Source organism: Saccostrea cucullata, unplaced genomic scaffold (genome assembly GCF_032062105.1).
Source record: "Saccostrea cucullata isolate Sc308-1 unplaced genomic scaffold, CSIRO_AGI_Scuc_v1 ctg4813, whole genome shotgun sequence".
Lineage (NCBI taxonomy): Eukaryota > Metazoa > Mollusca > Bivalvia > Ostreida > Ostreidae > Saccostrea > Saccostrea cuccullata.
The window spans coordinates 19,265-42,500 of NW_026930861.1; the positions used below are offsets into that span (position 1 = coordinate 19,265).

The window sequence follows — 23,236 nt, forward strand, 5'->3', positions numbered from 1 at the left end:
GAATTCGTAATTTCATTCAAGTAAAGGCAAATCCCTGGTCCTTTCTTGAACACCCATAGTAAAAGAAGCCATGTTACCTGCAATCCTTAAATTGATGGTATTATTCTATAATATTTTTTTTGTTCTTTCATTCATCAATTTTTAAATTTAGACCTAAATTGCCAAGTATCTGACTTCATCTTTTCTTTATAAACTAAAGAGAATGAAATAAGATATTCCTATATTGTGATTTCTTTTGTCATATGCAATACCAAAGAGTTTTTTTGCTACATTGATTAAGTCTTTCAGATTCCAAGCCGTATTGGTACAATCCTGATGTAATTAACTTTTGTGTGGAACAATAGGCACTTTTAATTTTTCTGCTGCAGCAATGTGTCATCAAATTGATGTAACTTTCTACAGCTCGATATGTAATTCAAGTTTTTATAGTTTTCTTCTACTACTACCACCATGCATGTGCATCACAGTAACACTGGATCAGAGAATGTCTTGAAAATGAAGTCAAGTATTTCCTTTATGTAACGATCTTTCTTTCCTGTTAAAAATGAAGGTTGATTTATGACTTAAACTGACACAGGTAATTGAATGCAAGAGTTCTAGAATTTACTCGTATCCAGGGGCCATTATAATAAGAGTTCCATTTGCACTTAACTTGGTGCATTTCCTTCATTGGACAAGAGATTAGGAGACGGTCTTGTGCATTACCAATAAACCTTTTAATTAAAATTAATTACTGCAGTCAGAATTTTCCACTAGCAAACAGTCAATGCATTAGAAAGTACAGAACAAAAAACTTCATTGCATAAAATTGCATGTGGAAGCATAAAGGAAAAATATCATATCACTATTATCACACAAAAGTCAGTAATTGACATTAGTTGTGGAAAAACAGTATTCATGCATGTGAATTATGATAGTCTCCTAGCACTCTAGAAAAACACAAGACATAAACAAGAAGAAATTTATTGGATGTCAGATCAGAGATTATTGGCATTAACTGTACTTTGGTAATGTTTTCTGTGCAGTTCTTAAGGAAAAATTGCATATTAATTTCAGATACACATTTATCACCCTGGGTAATGTTTGAGTAAATGAGTTAATGATGAGGTATACTGAGAGATGATAAGGTCATGATGCCTTTATAGTCTCAATACTGTAGATAAGGGTCTGTCAGCTGATGTGGTCTCCTTAAGCTGACAATGTTAAATCTATCTACGACTCAATTTTTTAAAACTTCCCTTAAGTCACAGTTGTCTGCCTTTTACAAAATCCTATGTTGGCTAAAGAGATAGACTCAACTACAAGATAATTGTTACATATAACCGTAATTAAATTGTGTCTTGATCTTCAGTGTTGTGCTAAAGGTCAAGGTCACTTAAATTGGCAAGGAATTATGACACAAGGTCATATCTTAAAGTTAAAGTCATGCAGGGGTATGAGTTCTTGAAATCACAAATTTTGTGCTTGCATTTTTTAAGAGCTTAATTAATTTATAATAAAATATGAGTTTATGTCCTTAATTAGAAGACTTATTACTAAAAATGTTTTTGCATTGATTCAGGGACATTTCCTTAATGTTCTAGTATAAACAGTAAAACTCGTTTAGTACGAACAAGGATTTAGCAAGGGTAAAGTGAAGTTTTTCTGGGTCCCAGGCACAATGCTTAACAAATCTTTGTAAGATTATTTACGGTTATATCGAACTCTGATATTACGAATTTACGGATATAGCGAACTGATTTTGAGGTTTATAATAATGAAATTTACATCTTTATGATCTTTTATAATGAACTTTCAAAGATCGCAAAATTTGATAAATTAAATTGACTTTATTTTTTTTTTAGCATTTGTATATAAAATTCAAATCATAATAAAACCTTAGTTATCGAAGGTATGTTTTGTAATATTTGCTTCCCAAACAACATTTGGCAGTAATACTTGAAGGAAAACATGCATATATTTAATATGCTCTATATGATTATGCAAATTTGTTATACGGATATAACGAATTACGGATATAGCGAATTAAATTCACAGGTCTCCAGGACTTCACTATAACCGAGTTTTATTGTACATGTATATTGATATGCATAACTTAATCAATGAAAAGTAAAAATGTTCATGCCGTGCGATACTGTATTTTTCATTAGTAAAAACATGCTGCATAAAATATGCATGTAGTACATGTATTGAGAAAGCCAACTGATTCATTTCCATTAAAATATCCTTGAATCATAAGAGTACAATTTGTAGTGTTGTCATAATAACCTTGGATATTGGTAACTGAGATAATGCTCAGGAAGTTATTTATTTGCACCCCTTTTGAATAATCTTTTCTTAATTAATTAAGATTGTTTGCAAATAAGGAAACAGTTCATATTCTCATGAACTACTCTGTAGGAGCAAGAATATTGTCATTGAAATGCATGTACCAAACTTGATGTCAAACATTGAGGGACATAGATTTGTGTCAGCAACAAATAATTTAAATGAATGAAATATGGAGAGAACAAACAGTCATATACAATAAATAAATTTAATTTTTGAGAATGAGGTAAATGAACTACTATAATTCATGGCAGATATTTATCATGAAGCACCAAGATGCACACTTCAAGAAATATGCCAATTCTAAATACTTAAAGATATTGTAAAATCAGTTATTTTCGAGGGGTGCAATTTTCATGGCTTGAGGAAAAAAATTTTGGATCCTGTGGATTTAATATCTGGATGTAGAATTAATTGTTGAGTAGTTATGTATGTGACATTTTACATTTCGTGGTGGTCATAAATTCATGGATCACTAAAATCATATATCGAAAACAACTTGAATTAAACCCCCATGAAAATAAGTTATTTCACAGTACATTTCAAACTGTAAAATACAAGAACTTAATTGCTATGAAAACCTGGAGCATAATGTTATAACTTTCATATTTTTACAGAGGTGCTTTTTCGGAAGTTTGGCTAGCAGACGACAAATCGGAGAGGGGTAAATTAGTGGCCATAAAATGTATAGATCGATGTGGATTTCTAGGCAAGGAAGAATCGCTGGAGAATGAAATTCAAGTCCTTCGAAGGTAATACTCGGGGAATGGAAGAAAATCTTATCACCAATGATGGGGTACTTGAGCTAGCGCTTTGCGAAAAAAAGTAATTTTGGCTGGTGGGAGCTGATTTGTAGGGCTGAATCCTCAGATAATTGTTTGGCTGTAGTGTATCAAATGGTGTCAGCAACCTGTGAAAGATGTTAAATTAATTTTCTTTCTCCAGATATTTATCATTCACTGGACAGTCAGTTTCATTTGCAGAAATGTTAGAACTGGAATGAGAGAGTTGTTTTTTTGTGCTTTGTTGAAAATTTTATGTAATTGCATGACAGTTTGAACCATATATTGCACATTCACCTCAATGACCTCATAGTTCTAAAAATCTCTCTAGTATACATGCATGCAAAGTTGCAGGGTAAATGAGAATGTAGATAGCATTATGTATATCCATTGATTTGCAGGAGTTTGCCCTCCCACTATATTCATGCTATTACTCCTTACTTCATGATTATAAACAATGTATATTTACATAAATGGATAACTTCTTTACATTGTTCAATAACCTTTTTTCTCACAGGATTTTGACTGAAAGACAAACATAGGCATTCATTATTAGATATCAAAGCCAAACACAGAAGTGACCGCTGCTTGTTCACTTCACAGCAGTGTAAACGTTAAGGTATTGATCCGTTTACACAGTTAATTGTCAGCTTATGAAGTAGCTGTTTTTTCTTTATTGAGAGTAAAAGAGAAAAATTGGAGGAGTTCCATCTAAATTGCAAGCTGCATTATAATTCTGGCTTTATAAAGTTGAAGTCCATAAAAAAATAACGATGGAGCTTATAGGCCTAAAGCAAGTAAAAACAGTATGTAGAACAGGTGATTAGTGCAGGTGTTTAGAACTTTTATGGGAAATGCTGTGGTGTCGTTAAACTTGCAAAAAATAAAATAGCAACCGATCAATATATCTTTGGTTAGTTAAATACTGTTGTGTTCATGGCATATTATTATAGTGTTTGCCATATGGAATTCCTGTTTGATTGTCCAAGCCACAAGCACCTTTTTCCTTTTCATCTCTGTTATAAAGAAACTCTTAAAGAAGACACATTTTTCTCAGACTTACGATAATATATTGGTATGAAAAAAATTGCTATGATTCTGACTTTAATTGTCCACTTTGTTGACTTTGACCTCACTTATTCTGCATTTAGGTTAGTTGCACTGAAACTGGCTAAGACATGTATTTAATTATTCCCAAGAAAACTGAGACAGTCATCCAAGGTTGACTATCCAGTTTGTATGGGGGTGAAATTTTTCAAAATATAACTATCCTCAACTACATGCAGTTTTCATTATGTTACAGTAAAGGTTTGACACTCATACATGTAACAGATGAGTGAATTGTGCATGCATAAATTCTGCAGAGTCAGTACTTTTTGGAAAATCATCTGTCATCAAGCAATGGTGACAGTTGCGTGAGGACAGTTGCTCCACTACATTTTAGTATGCTAGAGGGCATTATTCCATCATTTAGAGCCAATAAAAGGGTACAGTGATTTTTTAACAAAAGTTTCTGAACTTTCATGACAAATCACAAGCTGCTATTTTAAATGAAAGAATGATATTTTCAATTATTGGATATGTTGGAAGGGAAATCCATCTTGTAGTTCCTGCACAACAGTTAAGTCTTCATCATCATTCATATTTTAAAATTATTGTATTTTAATTAAAGTACTAGTAGATCACTAGATGGGGCATTCACATCCTATGGACATATTTTAGGTCTTTGTTGCTGAATTCATATCTGAGCAAAAATTACTCTTGAAACATCATATACTTGATGTGCATATATTACATACTTTGAAAATGTGTCACTGATTAGACAGAAACTGGAGTGAGGGGATATACCAATCTATACAGTTAATTAAAAAGATTGGCGAATGAGTATCGGTACATGTTGAGGATCGAGTTAAAGTGATGTAATCATTAAGTAGGAAGGGATATTTATAAAAGACACTTTGGTGATAAGTATCTGATGCAGTTTAGACAGTCATATACAACTACTTTGAAAATTCATTATCAATTGGTGAATGCTTATTGTTAAATTTAGTTCATTACAAGAGGTGTACCTGGTGGAAAACTATATGTTTAATAGATCTTGTGTGAACAGAAACACTGTTTGAAGTGTTAAGTAGAAGTAAATGTTTATTTGATTGAAATGAGAGAATTTCCTCAGTGTATACATTCTATCATCATATGCACCTAAGGTATGTGGCTAAAGTATACAATACATATACATGGTCTTCCTGGAAATATTGACTATGTGTAAAAGTTCAAGAATATTAATACCTTGCAGATTTAAGATCAATGATTTTTTTTATGAAACAAATACCACATATAATTGATTATCGATATACTGAAATTCTTCACCATAATTATAGTAGGTAAAAAAAAGAACAAAGAATATAAATTGATACCCATTATTAATGATATTAATAATCATGGAATGGGTGTGTCTCAGTCATCGTCTAGATTTTTATGGCCTTTAGGAGAATGGTAAAGGATAAGTAACTGCATTTTTTTATTTTCAATATGAAAAAAACTTGGGAATTCAAGTCCTTAATCATCTGCTTAATTTGTTCTCTAAGACTTCTGCAATTTTCCATGGAAGAAGCTAAATGAAATATGATATAATAGTCATATAGTTTACATATTAAAAAAGGTATTATTGTAAAATTTGGATAAAGCAAACCCAGTGGGCACATTATAATGAATGTGGAAGGTGACAGACATAAAGTTTTTTTTCATTAAGTCAGAAGTAAAAAAGTGTTATGATTTTTTTAACAGACCATGAAATTAGATGTAGGAAATTATGATGCAGTTCTGGAGTTGTAGGGTACAAATAACTACAAAATGTTAGCATGGTTAGCATAATGGTCAATAAAAAAATGTATATTATGAAGAGAAATGATCAAGTTCATGAACATTGAACATTGTAAAAAATGTTTTGTTTCATTACATGTTTTCACTTTGATTCTGAATTAATATGCATGAGGTGTCTATTTTAATTCTGTTACATGTAATTTTCTGTTTTTGCAGACTCAGCCATCCCAACATTGTGCAGCTGCTAGATGTGTTTGATGACAAAGCTCACGTGTACCTTGTCATGGAATTGTAAGTGCATGAAGAACTTGAACGATGTCTAGTGAGGGAAAAACTAGGGCAATTAAAACAAACTCTGTAAATGATAGAGGAGATTGACTGATGTCAAGCCAAGAAAAAAAAATTTACATGATATAGCTGGTAATGTACCATTCATCCATTCTTTATTCTGTTACACCCACCTGTAGGAACAATAGGAAGTAAATTGTGTTTCCTTTTGACAGCATAGAAATTGAGGGGGGTGATAAAATGGTTTTTGGACAGTGATTCATTTTGGTGTAAGTTCTGCGTAAATTGCAAGTCAATTTGGTGCAGAAGGCATGTTTCTGAATTAATTAATGTGATGGAGGCAATAAATTTAAAGATTTAAAAAAAATATATTAAAAGTAAATTGTGATTTGTTCTTTAAAAGCAAAGAAATTGAGGGGGTTTACATATGGTTCTTGGTCAGTTGGATTAAAATTTGTCTGTTAGTCTGTCACATGGTGCACAGCCTGACAGGTACCTATACGTTAGATTGTAAACCAGGCAAAAAAAAAATCATGATGATAATATGTACAGTTGACTTTGGAATCTCAAACACTCATGACTGATGTCTCAAATACTATGGATATGTTAAAATGATTTTGAGGTACACATCTACTTATTCTTTAAGTATTTTACTCTTCATATCTTGAATCCAAAGATATATTGAACATTTTCTTCGCCCCATTGGCCATCCAGTTCTGGATAATGAAGTATAACTGTAGTAGTGTTGGCATAATATTCAACTTTAAACTCTTGAACCACAACACTAGCGTGGGTATTGCAGTTGATTAGTAAAGATATTATGGAGATAATATGAATTTTGACCACATATCCTTCTTTCTGTCTTGTGTATTTTTCTTATTTTGATTATTTACATTTCTTTTCCAGAGTGACAGGGGGTGAATTATTTGATAGGATAGTTCAGAAAGGTAGCTACACAGAGAAGGATGCCAGCAACCTGATCAAACAGGTGCTAGAAGGTGTGGACTACATGCATGATCGTGGTGTGGTGCATAGGGATTTAAAGGTGATAATCCCATAGTCAGATCCCGATCCCCTCACAAGAAAATAGTGGGTCAAATTACACAGAATCTTGTGGCATCTTCACCTATGTTTTAATGACCTCAGGAACTTTCCCAGACACTGCTTTATATTCTTAAATCTTGATCGTGGTGTGGTGCATAGGGATTTAAAGGTGATAATCCCATAGTCAGATCCTGATCCCCTCACAAGAAAATAGTGGGTCAAATTACACAGAATCTTGTGGCATCTTCACCTATGTTTTAATGACCTCAGGAACTTTCCCAGAACCAAACACACTGCTTTATATTCTTGGGAAAAATCTTGATCGTGGTGTGGTGCAAATTTAGGGATAATTAATTTAGAGAGAGGTGAAATAATCCCATAGGCTTTTTTAATAAAAAAAAATGCTCATTTACTTCAGGTCAATACTGAAATAGAAAATTTTATTTCATGTAAATTAAACAAACAGTATAAATCTTGTAAATTAAATCCTTTTTCATCTTCACCAAATACTAAATTGTATATATGTTTTAATGTATATACCTCAGGAACTTTCCCAGATTTTTACACTGCTTTATCAAATTACACTTAAACCTTGTTTTAATGATACAGGATGCTTTATATTAAACCATATTCACACAATTCTTGTAATATTTCATTAGTATTTAAAGTATGGTTGGGGATAAAAAATGTCAATATTCTTTTAGAAGAGGGTGTTTAATGTTTCCCAATTCAATAAGATTTTTAAAATGAATATTGTTAAGTAAACATCGATATATCCTGAATTTATTTTGATATTGTATTCTTTATGGCCTTTGAACATATAAAACACCACTATCAATAGGGCATACTATATTACAATCTACAATATTGGAGTACATATAATATTCTGTTTGTGGGCAGAACGAAACATATGAATCATGTTTCAGAAGAGATATTAATAACGGATAATGGCATCCGAACCATATGCTTTCTAATATGTTGCAGCCCTTGAGATTTCATATATCCTTCAGTAAAAATCCTCTAAAATTCTGTAACAGCAAATGATTCAGAATTCTTCTCATACATGTTCCGTATATTCCATTTAAAAAAAAAACAAATTTAAAGGCAGAATGATCGAATGCCGAAGGAAGTTGATGGAAATAAAGAATTAAAATTATGAAACTGTACTGTATCGACTTGCTGTTCATTACTTTGGCTCTTTGTAGCCATTCATAATGATTCTCAAATGGTTTTATCTATCTGTGACATTTACCCAGATTCTTTTTGACATTTTCCCTTTATTAATTCTAAAAGTATATTGTTGAAATTGCAGAGGAAAATAATTGTCAACATAGGTTCTTTATTAAAGGTCAAGTACTTTATGGAATCTTATTTTCTGCTTTTGAGCGGGTGGGTGAATTTAATTATGAATTTATTATTACTAATAAAAGTTTCATGTTATATTAAAAAAAAAACTGAATAAAGAAAAGTTAAATTTTTCATGGTCTGGGAATATGAAAATATGAAAAGAGCATCAATAAAAGATATTTATGATGAACATTTCCAGTAACATTGAATTTCTTTAGACTATATATATGTTTAATTTTGTAAAATGGGCACATTAATTGCTAACATGTTGAAAATAAGCCTCACTGCTAGATTCATTTTTGGTATATAGTGCATTGTAAAGTATATATATTTAGATAGTAATTATTAAGATATTTTATTAATCCCACTGAATTTGTATTTCTTTTTTTACAGCCAGAAAATCTATTATATTATAGTCCAGATGCTGATTCTAAAATTATGATTAGTGATTTTGGTTTATCAAAAATGGAAGAATCAGGAACCATGGCGACCGCCTGCGGCACACCGGGATACGTAGGTAAGGAATGCCGATTTTCACTGAAATTTAAATGTATTTTAGGAAGTAGAAGAAATACCAATTTTGTACATTAACAATGCATTAAATAATATAATTATACATATCAAAGAGCTTCCTTTAATTTTTGATGCAATATGTGCTTTTAATGGGGAGAATTTTAGACTAAATAGTTATTATGTGACTTTTTTGGCAAAATTTTTAAATATCTCAAAATCTTTTAACCAACACTGCTGGAGAATAAACACACACATGCAAACACAAAAAAGGGGGGAAAAAAACTCAGAACATTAACGTTTTCTCTACACAATGTAGTATCTGGGGCTACTTAGCAAATCCCATTACTTCACACTGAATTGATTTCAAGCCTTAATGGAGGCTGCAGTGGTGTTTTTTTTTCTGAAAACCAAGTGAACTATATACCAGTCATTTCTGATGAAAATGACAGTCGAGCCCCCGAGGACAAGCTTTACAGATTAATGACAGGGTTTTTAGTTCCACAGATTCACATTTTCTGTGGGGTTTTTTGGTGTGTATAGAAATGCTTCCTTGACAGTAATTGCCCATCCCCGCTCACCCTGAAAGTGTCGGATAATTGGTGGCTGGCTAGACTAGTGTTATTATGATTATATAGTCAGGGCTTGGTTGGTTTCCATCCCATTCATATCATAGGGAGATTTTCAGGTGCTTTAAAGAAAAATGTACAGTGCTGTGTGTAAAATAGTAGTCGTCATTTTGTAAATAAAAGGCATTGCTTTTTTGTCCCCCCACTTTCGCGAAAGCGAAGGGACGTTAAATCTCATTCGTCTGTCCAGCTGTCCGTCAGTCTCTCAGTCTGTCCGTCACAAAAACATAAACCTTGCCCATAACTTTTGATTGAGTGGAGCTATGATTTTCATATTTCACATGTGTATTCCTTGTGACAAGACCTTTCTTTGGGTACCACCAAATTTGACCTTTTGACCTTGACCTTGGAGTTTGACCAACTTTTACACAAAAATTCCAAACTTTTACTTTGGGTATAACTTTTGAATGGTAGGTACTAGGACTTTCATACTGTATAGCAGGTTAAAATCGCGGTCGGAAAAGATCGCGATTTGTTCAATTTTCAGCAAATTGCGGTCGTTTGAATTCGCAGAAAAGGAAAAACCATAAATTTCTTGCAAGCATTTTTCTGTAGGTATATATTGTGTGAAGTGTTATTTCCCGTCTCTATAGAATATTACGAAAGTCTGTAATGTATATGAGCTGTATATCGCGCATATCAGACAGAAAAGTAGACTATATATATTGTGTCGATTTTGATCCCGATTGAATGATAACGAAACACCGAACTGATCCCGATTTGAAGTCAAAATAATGCTACGCATTTAATTTTTGTTTATTTCCGGGTCCAAATCAGAAAAAAATTATACTGTAGTAAAAATGTTGAACTTTTAATCATATAATTGAAGTTAATTAATTGCCGTCACCCTGTTTACTAAGTAAATGCCTGGATTAAAGGTAATGACTGAGTGATACGCAAGGGTGAAATTAAACAAACATGTTTTATTAAATAATTACATCGCATTTCTACTAGATGGCAAAATTAATCGTAAGCTATAGAAATGAATTAAACAATTAATAAGCTTTTAAAACAGCAACAACTACGTGTTTGTAATTGATCCAGACACTCGCATAATATCATAAAGACAGTCTACATCTAATCACAGAAAATGATAAAATTTCAATTTATCTTTATAAAACTTTTTAAGAATTATTCACTGTATGTTGAATTCGCGGAATTTCTTTTTCCGCGAATATAGCGAAAATTAACTCCGCAAGTTAATTTCCTGCTGTACAGTATTTCACATATGTATTTTTTGTGGCAAGACCTTTCATTGGATACCAACAACCTTGACCTTTTGACCTTGACCTTGGAGATTTACGTACTTATGAAAAAAACTTTAACCTTGACCATAACTTTTGAACGGTGAAGACTAAGGCTTTTCATACTTCACATATGTAATCCTTGTGAGAAGATCTTTCATTGGATACCAAGAACTTTTACCCTTTGGCCTTGACCTTGGAGTTTTAACTACTTTTTAAAAACTTTAACGTTAGTCACAACTTTTAAACAGTAGATACTAGGACTTTTATATTTAAGATATGTATTCTTTGTGACAAGTCCTTTCATTAAATACCACTGACCTTGACCTTTTGACCTTGACCTTTGAGATTTATGTACTTATGAAAAAACTTTAACCTTGACCATAACTTTTGAACAGTGAGGGCTAGGGCTTTCGTATTTCACATATTTGATCCTTGTGAAAAGACCTTTCATTTGATACCAACAACTTTTACCCTTTGACCTTGACATTGGAGTTTTAATTACTTTTAAAAAACTTTAACTTTGGTCACAACTTTCGAACGATAGATACTAGGACTTTCATATTTCACATTTATATTCTTTGTTGCAAGACCTTTAATTGGGTATCAACAATTTTGACCTTTTGACCTTGACCTTAAAGATTTAAGTACTTATGAAAAAACTTTAACCTTGACCATAACTTTTAAACGGTAAGGGCTAGGGCTTTCATACTTCACATATGTAATCCTTGTGATAAGACCCTTCATTGGATATCAACAATGTTTACCCTTTGGCCTAGACCTTGGAGTTGACCTACTTTTAAAAAATAAACTTTGGCCATAACTTTTTAACGATCAGGATTAGGGTTTTCATCATTTAAAAAAAATCAACTTCAATGATAATTTCTTAATAAATGAAATAAGATAGGATGTTCATATTAGACACAATGTGTCATAAAAAATAACTTCTCACCCACAAATACACCAAAAGCAGGGGACCACAATTCTTTGAATTTGCTTGTTGTGACATCATTTTTTAAAAACAGAAAAGGGACTAAAAAGGCTTTTTTTTGTTAAAAAAAAAATTGGTATACTTTTATATTTTCTCTTGTATATAGACCTGTTGTTAAGCATGCAATCACAACATTTTTACCTACATGACACCAAGTTCAATGTTCAATCAACAACTTCCCAAGTTTCATATATATCATGTCCATGTATTGGTGATTTAGTATGTTTTATTATTCATGATTTAGATATTTCTGTCTCAGGAAAGGATAGAGAACATACATTGAAATTTTATCTGTGAAGATGATATTGCATAGACTTTGAATATGTTCTTTGTTGAAATTGTTTGATCATCAACTTATAAAAAAAAATGCAACAGTAACTTAAGTGGTTTTTTCATAGTCTAGATGAATGCTCTTGTTTGAAACCATGCATACACCTTTATTTTTAAAGGGAAAATTATGATGCTCTGATGGCCTATTTAACTGGTTTACAGAATATCGTGTCAGTGATTATTAGATAATTCAAAGGAAGAGAGAATTCTGTTTTATAAGCCACACCTGAAAGAAAAATCTAATTAATATTATGATATATCGTTTTGCAGCACCTGAAGTTTTAGCCCAGCAACCATATGGAAAAGAAGTTGACTGTTGGTCCATAGGTGTAATATCATACATATTGTAAGTACTGATGCACAAGTAAGCAGGCATGCCGCCCCCCGCCCCCTCAAATACCACCCCCTTTCAAAAAATATTACAATATAAACCATGTGCCTGCAGAGTGTATGGTACATGTAAAGGTAATAACGCATTCTAGATCAGTTTATCTGTTAACAGTAAAGGTAGGTATTATAGAGCAAAGGTCAGTGTATCTATTACATATTGTAAAAGTATAATGCTTAATGCCATATCTTTGTTACTTGTAAAGGTATTGGCTTAATTCAATTTATCTATAGTACTTGTAAATGTATAGGGGAAAAATCAGTTGTAAGTCGCCAAGCTCAAACTTAATTTTGTTTCAAAATGCGGAGACTCTTCAAATTTATAAATAAAGCAGCCAAAAGTCTTCACAAAATTCTTAAAACTAGGGTTTCCTTATAAGTCCGTTCACTACTCAGTGTATATAAGAATTTTACTGTATTAGATTGAGTTGTACCAATGTTTTACTCATCATAGATGAATTAAGTGATGGCCCGGAGCATTTCTTCCTCCTCAGATAAAAGAGTATGTAAACAATAGTGTGTAACTTACTAATGGAATTTCTATTCCAAACCAATACTTGTCAGGGCTGCATTCAGACTGAGAAATGTACAATGGCAGATGTAAGTTGATTATGAGTATACAGAGATGATAGAAATTTATTGACACGGGCGGACAAAAACCCAATTGATGAATGCTGTACATTAGGGTAATGAGAAACAATTGTCCCCCTGTGTTCCTCCCATCATGGGTTTGGAGTCAGTGTGTTCACTTCTGAAAGCCTGTAAACTGTGAATTAAGTTGTTGAGCGTAGGACAGCGAGATTGTGTTGTGGGAAGTGATTTATTCACCCGAATTAAGCAAAGAGGAAAATTGCTTAAGAAAAAGGGGAAAGTCTGAGGTTGAGGGCAAGAATAGTCAGCCATGTGGGTTGACCGTAAAAAATATTAAAGATTTATATGAATGTACACATTTTGTTTTATAGGGGGATTGTATTTAAGATATTGATTTTCAAGACATTGAAAGGACAAGGCAAAGTAACGGCCGAATCTGGCGCAGGCCCTTATTTCATGTAAAAATCAGAACACAGTTTAAATTGTGATAGTTTGTAGATAAGAAATCTATTTAATGATGCTAGTTTTTTAAAACCAGCACTAATTTTAATTTAAATAGATTACATGAGGGCACAAGAGTGTGGAGAATTTGGACATTTTCCTAGATTTCCTCAATTCGGATGGAATTTCATCAAATTTGAGATACTTTTCACTTCAGGAAACACAGAGCACAGATCTTGCCTATCTGAGATTCTTATACAAGTGACATGTGATACAGTACATGTACTAGTATATGAAATATTATATAAATTTGGCAGATAGGCAAGTTGTGCACTATGTTTTCTGAAACAAAAAGTACTGTAAATCAATAAAAATTTACATAAAAATGAGAAAATCTAAGACAACCCGAACCAAGGAACAAAAAGGGGTCTTACCCTATCTTGTCCTTTTAACATTAATTATAATTTTCACTATTCATTCATTTCAGATACCTTTTACCTCCTTTGAAACCCCCTAATATATAGTGTTTACTTTTGTATGTTTTTTTTCAAACTGGTATTGATTTTTTAGATAATAAAAAATAGCACCCTCACCCCAAAGAGATTGCCAATGAACTACATTGTAATTTTTTGTTGTAAGAATTTTACCAAGTTTAACTAAGTTTAATCAGATATGTATAACTGCAGATACTAACTGATGAGTTTATCTCACAGGAAACAGCCCTGGGAAAGAAGTATTATTTAGCAGATCAAGCTTCACTCCTCTTTCCTGCAAGGTTTAAATTTTATATTAAAAAATGTGAATCAAGAATCGTTACTACTGGTGTAAATTAAGCTAATTGGACAGATTTCTCATAAATGAAATTTAAGTATCTTACTCAGACATCTTCTATTAAGAAACAACACGGCACTTAAAACGACTTTGCATGCATTTCCTTTGTAGTAGGGTGTTACATGATATAATTATCTCATCTCAGGCAATAAAATTAGGTGAACATGACAAATTATTTTGAAGATTTTATTTCCAGTTTACAATGCCCTAAATTTTAATATAAATTAGCTTAACATGTACTTCAAAATGGCAGCATATGTCCTTGATCACGTAACAAAACATTTTAATTTGAGGATGTTGAATGACTTTGAGTAAGGTTATTTGAAGAAATACTAAGGTCACAAATGACCATGGAATATCAACAGATGTAAAAAAAATTGTAGCTGTTTATATATTGCATTTTGTTCTGTTGCCACTCAGAACGCAAGACAATATTAGTTCCGTGATAAAATCTCAAGTTATTTTGACTGATTTCTTGCACCTTTCCATTTATTGTTCTTTCAGATTATGTGGTTATCCTCCGTTTTATGATGAAAATGATGCAGCTTTGTTCCAGCAGATTCTCCGAGCCGAGTACGAGTTTGATTCGCCCTACTGGGACGACATATCAGAGTCAGGTGGGGATTATACAGGGAAATTTTCGCCCTCATTTAATTTTCGCCCCTTTGGCCCTAAACACGTGGGCGAATATAAGATGGGGTGAATTTCATTCACTTATAAATTGAAAGTAGGTCAAAGTTGTATATTTCATTTGAAGAAGTAAGCTTTATATATACTTTTGATGAACTAGAAGTCATAAAATACATTTTTAAAAAATAAATCTATAGAATATATTTCATAATTTTTTTTCAGCTAAGGACTTTATCCGACATTTAATGTGCAAGAATCCAAAGCAGAGATTTACATGTAAACAGGCACTATCTTATCCATGGTAAGTCTACACTGTAAAATAAACATGTACTGTAATAAAGTAACATCATGTTAAGGTATGAGATGATACCTATAGTTAGTAAATTTTAAGTCTGACGATGCAAAGCCAAGCCAGATATGAAATTTACTTACCAGGTATCTTGTACTCTGTGTCTACAAAACTATGTAACGATTTTACCCCATTGATGTCAAAAAATATAATTGGACATCTATGTTTCGCTAAATTGTTTCTGTTAGCTGTGTTTCATCACTCCCATATAGTGCCTATTATGATGTCATGATATGCAACACATAAATGTTGTTTTCTGAGTAATTTATGAAGTTATGACTTACCGATAGTTTTGAAGAATCTTAGGAAAAGAAGAAAAAGGGCCCAATATCTAGAGCTCATTACTGACCTTATTTAATGTTTTAATTGTCCAAAGACTTGAAAACATTCATGACAGTTAAGAAATTTAAGAACTTGAGTTGTTCTAAGTTCATAGGAATGACTGTGAATTGATTTTGAAGTAACTGTGTATATTCATATGACAAATTTTATTAGACTTCCAGAAATGTATGCATTTACCAATGGCATTTGGATTTAAAACATAGATTACATTTTGACTTCTGGGTAACCAGACTACAGTGTTGACAGTTATGCATGTTTTGGACCCTGCCATGCATTAGTTAATTAAACTTTTGTCAGTTATTCAATCCAACTCAGTATTGATGAGGATAATTTGCATAAAATAAGTTTTAAGAAGAATGGCTTTCGTGCTAGAAAATGCAAATATTTATTTGAAAGACGTCAATTTTCATACAGTGCTTGTGGTATCTGAGACTTTAATTTCTTTAGAGTGTTGCATAACTTTTTTTTTATCATGTTTATTCACAAATGACATTTGAAAATTAAATTCCTACACACATTCTAGTAATTGAATTGTGTCATTTTTAAAAGATTGCATATATCTTTTTGTTGTCTTATTGAGATAAATTGCATCCATTTAATAGAATAGCAATAAATGCATATTAAACCATTACAATTTCCACTTTAGCTTTCAGAGACACACAAGTTGCCATGTCAGTAAAAAATCATAATATTTTGAACATTGATACCCTGAATACCATGGTTATGTCAAAGTGATTTTTGAAGTCCCAGCCCCTTATTCCTTTAGTATTTTACCCTCAATATCTTAAATCCTAGGATATCTCAATTGAAAGTTTTTTTCTTGGTCCCATTGAAGTCTAGATTATTAGGTTTGAGTGTAATTTTTTTTAATGAAAAGTTTCAATTTTTATCATGGGTTAAGCATAAATTAAAAATTATTTAAACTAGCTTCCAGGTATTTTAAAATTGGTTCATTTTCTTTAAAATAGGATTTCTGGTAACACTGCATTAGAGAAGGATATCCATGCTTCTGTCAGTGAACAGATGAGGAAGAATTTCGCAAAAACGAAGTGGAAGGTAAAAAGTCACATGCAGATAAACACTTTCTTATTGATTCTAAAGTGAGGCCAGCTGCATCCATAAGAGGGCTAATATCAGGTTCACTAGAGCCTCTTCATCGTGAATATTTCTTGCCATGAAGTGGTCCTTAAAGTGTCTGCATGTGTCTATTAGCAACAGATAAAAAAAAAATCTTGATCGCAAAAAATAATCGTTTGGGAACGAGTTTCCTCCTGGTAATTGGCGAAATAAAGTCGTCGTGAATAAAAGCTGGTTTACAGTACCTTATTCTGTACTACCTTTTGTAACCTTTGGTCAAATGGTTAAGAAAAGTATGGAAAATCAGATATGTCACAACCAGTAGTTTCATGTGTAAAATTTGTACAGGTACAAGAGGTTTAAGTTTCAAACATTATTTAAATGTTTACCCTCTAATAATTTTAATATCATTTATATGGCTGGAATTATTTGTGATGCCACTTGGTATTGATTGTGATTTAATTAAAAAACTTCATCCTGTGATCATTTTTATTAATTTTTGGATATGATTTTTCTTTAATTACAGCAAGCATACAATGCCACAGCCGTGATAAGACAGATGAAAAAGCTAGCCATGAACAAAGAAGACCATAGTCACCATGCGGAGACAAAGTCCTAAACTGGCCACCATTGGTCGAATTGTTTGTATCTCCATGACAACATATGGGGAGACTCAAGTCGAAGCGCATGTGTGTTTTGTACTGGATCTACAAGCGTTTCAGTTTGAAGCGTTGAAATGACAGCGACACATATTTAGGGCAGGAAATGGCCTGGAGTGATAGCAGTTTTGAATCTCTGTCAAACTTGTAGATTGTGTCTCAATTTTATATTTATTGTTACCAAGTTTTGTTACTTATATTTATATTCTTTGAAATATAGGATAGGGTAGGTGGAACTTTAGGGTCTTCTGTCAAAAAAAAAGATCAAAATAACTTTAAAATACTAACAGAAAATAATACACTGTATGATTTTAAACTTTGCAAATGGAATAGATTTAAATTATTACATGTATTGTCAACCAATAGAAAAAATTGCACAGATCTTAGGAAGTAAGAGTACCATTTTTTTTTCCAAGTTACATTTTGTTGTTGTCTATTTTAATAATTACCAAACAAGTGGCCTGAATACCTTAAGGCACTGCCCATTGTGTTTGGCATTTTTTATTAAGCACTTCTTGATGAAGGTGCAGCAGATGTTGTGGAATCTATAGACTGAGAGAACAAAATTTTGTGCAGAGCTGTATAAATGTTGTTGCAGCATGGCGTATAATACTATTTTAACTACGACCCCGTAGTTGTTAATACATTCCTTGTTAGTTGTTGTTGTCATGGCATTTTACACTTGTTGAAATTTTCTCTCTCTCTCTTATCATGTCAATCATGAGAATTAATTAGGCCATGGACTGGCACCAGTGACTTACTTATCTCTTAACCTTGACCACAGACTGTCATTACAGCTGTATTTATATGACAACAGAGAATGGTTAAAGTAAGGGGAAGTTACTGGTATTTGCTTCTGTTATTTTGTGTATGTAGATCATCTAGAAAAATTCTCAGTTAAGCTTGGACTTTCAGTAAGGCGTGGCATTCTCGGCGCTACATAATTAGCATCTGTCAAATGGTGAATAGATTCTCATTGATTAAGAAATATATAACATCGGGAACTTGTTCACAACGATGAGACAACTTAATCCTCACCATTGTGCGGTGCGTGAATTTGTTATTGGCTATTTGCTACACTCATTGACATTCAGCGGAATTTTATCCTATGTATATATTCAACATTGAGGAAAATACTTTAAATTTCAGATGCTACTTATGTAACATCAAGAATGCCATGCCTTACTGAAAGTCCAAGCATAACTGAGAATTGTGATATTTAATGCTAGCTAATAGTACTGTATACAGGGAAATTTTCACCTCAGTTTTATTTTTGCTCCTTTTGCCCAAAGGTAGGCGAACTAAAACGGTGAATTAAAAAAGAAAACACAGTATGATTTCTTAGAATTATGACTGGGCAAATTTAAAATGGGGCCAGATTGTTTGCAATTGTGAAAATAACACTAGGCAAAAATAGCCCAGTATACAGTATATATATATATATAATTTTGTCTCAAGAGCTGTGATGCACAGATATAATTTGTTTATTAGATTGAGAGTTCAACTTTAAATTGTATGGGTTTTTTTCTTGACCATACAATATATTGTGTAAAGTCACATATGTCTAAAAGTTATTTTTCAAAGGAATCCCCCTTTTCTTGAATATTATGTTTTGGACAAATTTGTTTTAACAGAGTGTTCCTGTTATATGATAGTGTGCAATATTGTTTGTTTTTTGACTTTTTTGTTAAAGCTAAAATGAATGATCTTTAAAATTCAGTTGGTAACTTAAGATAAAGATGTCTTTGTTTTTTATGTATTGTCATATTCAAAGCACTTATATAGGGGCTGGTTCAATTTTATAAAAAAAAAAAGAACTATACTTTTTTTTTAACATTAAATCTTTATTAATAATATGAACTTGAAAAAGTACAGTTTACTTCTTTTCTGAACACCAAATTTTACACAGTGTTTTGTTTCCCATAGGTTTTCAAATAAGAAGTATTGTTATTGATATTGCCATGTATAGAAAATTTAATACTCTGGAATTAACAATCTTTAAATATAGACAATCTTTTCTTTTATATTCTACTTTCATATTTTGGAAGTAATTTAAACCAACAATTATTTCATTATATATAGCATGTTAGTTGTATGTCTTATTTTATATTAGAGCAAAATAATTCATGGGAAAGGTAACTCGTAAAGATTTTTTCATCTTCTATAGTTAAAAAAAAAAATATTTAAAGAAAAATTGTTTTCTCTACAGTGAGATGTGATATTTATGTATAGGTCTTAAGCAGAAAAGATATTTGGATGGAGGGTACATGTATCTTGCTATATTGGCTTAAAATGTATATGTTTGATTTTAAATTCTCTTTCTAATATTGTATTTTGTGGTGTCCACATGCTAATATAAGAAAACTTTCTAAGAATTCTAAGAATTTATGTGACATTGTCTGAAAGATCATATGAGCGTAGTTATTGTATTTTAATGAAACAAGTATTAATAAAAAGATTTAATGTCATATTATAAATTTTTATACTAATAGATTACTAATACTTGTAAATGCTACGGACTGTAAAAAGTGAAAACAAATTTTAAAAAAGTGTTTTTCTGTAATGTTGAAATCCAATTATTGATGGATAATATTAAGGAGAAACTTGGATTAAATTAATGTACAGTGTAATAAAATTTAAAAAAAATTACACTTTGTTATAATCTAAATGAATGCTAAATAATGTAAAGAATCAAAGTCTGAGGGGGAAAACGACAAGTATTTATAAATGTGTTGACAAATCAAATTTCACATGTAAGTGCAGCATATGTAGGATAATTAATATTTGTAGAGTAGGCTAGCTTATTGCTTTACATGTCGCGACCATTTTGAACAAATTACTGTTGTAGCCTTTAAAAAAGTTTTTTCAATCAATTTTTTAAACAATTTTTTCCTATTGATGTGTCTTCATATTTATTTATTGTAATCTTGTGTATTTATTATTGTAAAACATTGATATTCCAAAAAAATACCTAATTAAATATTATTTTTTAAAACTTTACTTAATATTGTTTTCTTTCAGAAATGCAATGAATGCAGAATTACTTTTTCCTTCATATGTTATTTTGTCATTTATCGGACATTTTATTAGGTCACCTGACCTATTGCTATCCGTTTCCCCCCATCGTCTTCCATTGTGCGTCGTGTGTTAACATTTGAACATTTTCAGCTTCTTCTCTGAAACTATTCAACCAATTTCAACCAATTCCGGCATAAAGCATCTATGGGTGAAGGGGAACAAAAATTATGAATTTCATGACCCCTACCCCCCCCTCCCCCTGGAGCCTGAGGGGTGGTTTTTTGCCCCAGTGTCAGGGGTTATGGTGTTAGGGTAGGGCTCTAATGATCATGTATTGAAAATGCAGTATTTCTTTGAAAATTTTCTACTCTGTTTCTGGGTATTACGAAAACAAACTACTGCATAGTTATGATGAGGAAGGTTGCGTCTACCAAAATTGTGAATTTCATGGTTCCTGGGTCGGGAATTCTGGTGTCAAGTCGGGGTTCTAATGATAAAATAGTGAAAATGCATTAATTCTTGTAAAATCATCTCCTCTGCTCCTGGGTATTATGCCAATGAACTATGTAGTAGTTATGATTAGGAAGGTTGCCTTTTCCAAAATTGTGAATTTCATGGCCTCTGGGTTAGGGGTTTAGGTGTTTGGGCGGGGCTCCTTTGATTATATGAGTATAGTGAAAATGCATTAAATTTTTGAAAATCTCCTTCGTAATTGGATATTAGACTGATCATCTAAGTACATAGTTATGATGAGCAAGCATTTTAGGGTGCTTCTTCCAGAATTGTGAATTTCAAGGCCCTCAGGCAGGAATGTCTGGGGTGGGGGACTCTAATGATTATATACTGAAAATAAATTAATGCTTTAAAATCTGCTTTTTGTTAGTATTGTTCAAACATTTATGATGAGCATGAGTGTCTTTTCTAAAATTATGAAATTTGTGACCCCAGGGTCAGGGGTTCCTGTGGGTTGGGGCACTACTGATTATATAGTGACTGAAAATGCACATTTTCTTTCTCTGCTCTGTCATGTCAAGTGTATAGTTGGGCAATGGTGCCTCTTTCAAAATTGTGAATTTCATGGCCTTTGGTTTAAAACACGAACCAAATTCATTTGTTGGAGAGTTGTTACATGATACTCAGGTGACCTATAAGGACCATGGGCCTCTTATTTTACTAGCAATTTCAACTAAATGATATTCACGGTTTATGCAAGCTATTCCCACTTTCTGAAAATCAGGCAGAAAAAGGTGAAATTTCGTGTGGGAGTAGGTGGGAGTTTTGTGTAAACAAATAATTAACTATGTTCTTAAATTTAGGTACTAAGTTGCTATTTCTTGTAAGATCTTTTTATTATTTCAAAAATCCAAAATAAATCATATTTTCTCATAGATGTAATCATTATTTTCTGTCTTTAAATGTACAAAATACAGGTAAATCTAAACATCTAGTGTTATTTGCAAGTGGGAATAGGTGGAATTGAGATATTCAAAAAGTGGGAATAGCTAGAAGACACCATATTCACAGGACTTATCCACGGTTGCATATATATGATACACCTCGTACTTAGTGTACTGTACAACAAATTCTCTTGATTAGAGCACATTTGAAAGAACAAAGTACATATACGAGGGTTGTCCCAAAAAGTCGTAGACAATGTTTGTAACTTTTTAAACATGCAACCAACACTAACCAAATTTTGCATAGACAATATACTCAATGTTCTTTAAGATTGTGAATTCTTAAATATATATATATTTCATATTAGTAATATTAGGACGATTTATATGAAGGCCGATAAGGTCTGTCGGCGCACGAACAAAATTTTCTAATTAAATGTGATATCATCATGAAACTTGAAAAGCATGATCATAAAATGTTACTTTTTGCTATGACAAGGGAAGAAATTTAATTTAGCAGAGAGTAACTAAACTGTGTTCTTTGTCTACGACTTTTTGGGACAACCCTCGTACATATGAGTAAATATCGGATTCTGTTTTATGATTCTGTGATTTATATTTTAAGAAGTATTGATGGTTTTGATAGAAACTGCAGTCAGGACAAGTTCATTGTGTATTTGATAAAGTGTCTGAAGATATATTAACGGAGAACAGGAGTCTTGCTAACTGGTATTCAGTTGTATTAAGAATTAAGTCCCAGACTCCCTTTTAAAAACATAAATTTGATTAAAATGATTACTTTAACATCCCAAAGTTAGAATGTGAAAAAAAATTCAGATTCAAAAGAACAGTTTTATCACTGTAGTGCTGAATACCATCTTCCTTTGTCAAAGGTTTCCAGTTCGAAATCTAAAATGATGTAGCGGGCCTCTCCACGAATCTGTTCATATAGAAAAAAAAGATTTTGTTTGCAATATTCAGAACTTTAGGTCATTAACCAATACTGATAAGAAAATGATTTAAGAGATCACAGACATAATACATTTGTACGTGGTTGATTCTTCATTACGCAATGTGGATCTTGGTATTATCGCTAGTTTTGGTCAACACAGTGTGTAAGTTTTTTTTTTTTCTTTTTTGGTGGGCACAGTTTTTTTGGGCTAAGATCAAATTCGCAGTGATTACAATTTTAAACATT

General features: G+C 32.1%; 1 protein-coding gene across 1 annotated transcript in view; it reads left to right on the forward strand.

Annotated features, from left to right (window-relative positions):
- LOC134230340 (calcium/calmodulin-dependent protein kinase type 1-like) overlaps positions 1-20,623 on the forward strand; it is a 38,877-nt gene extending 18,254 nt beyond the window's left edge. Inside the window, exons 2-10 of the mRNA XM_062712105.1 lie at positions 2,946-3,080; positions 6,150-6,224; positions 7,128-7,266; positions 9,006-9,129; positions 12,587-12,662; positions 15,071-15,183; positions 15,419-15,497; positions 16,856-16,943; positions 17,491-20,623. Of these exons, the coding sequence (XP_062568089.1) occupies positions 2,946-3,080; positions 6,150-6,224; positions 7,128-7,266; positions 9,006-9,129; positions 12,587-12,662; positions 15,071-15,183; positions 15,419-15,497; positions 16,856-16,943; positions 17,491-17,583 (922 nt within the window). The 3' untranslated portion in view covers positions 17,584-20,623. The remainder of the gene's footprint in view (positions 1-2,945; positions 3,081-6,149; positions 6,225-7,127; positions 7,267-9,005; positions 9,130-12,586; positions 12,663-15,070; positions 15,184-15,418; positions 15,498-16,855; positions 16,944-17,490) is intronic.
- Positions 20,624-23,236: the final 2,613 nt, after the last annotated feature.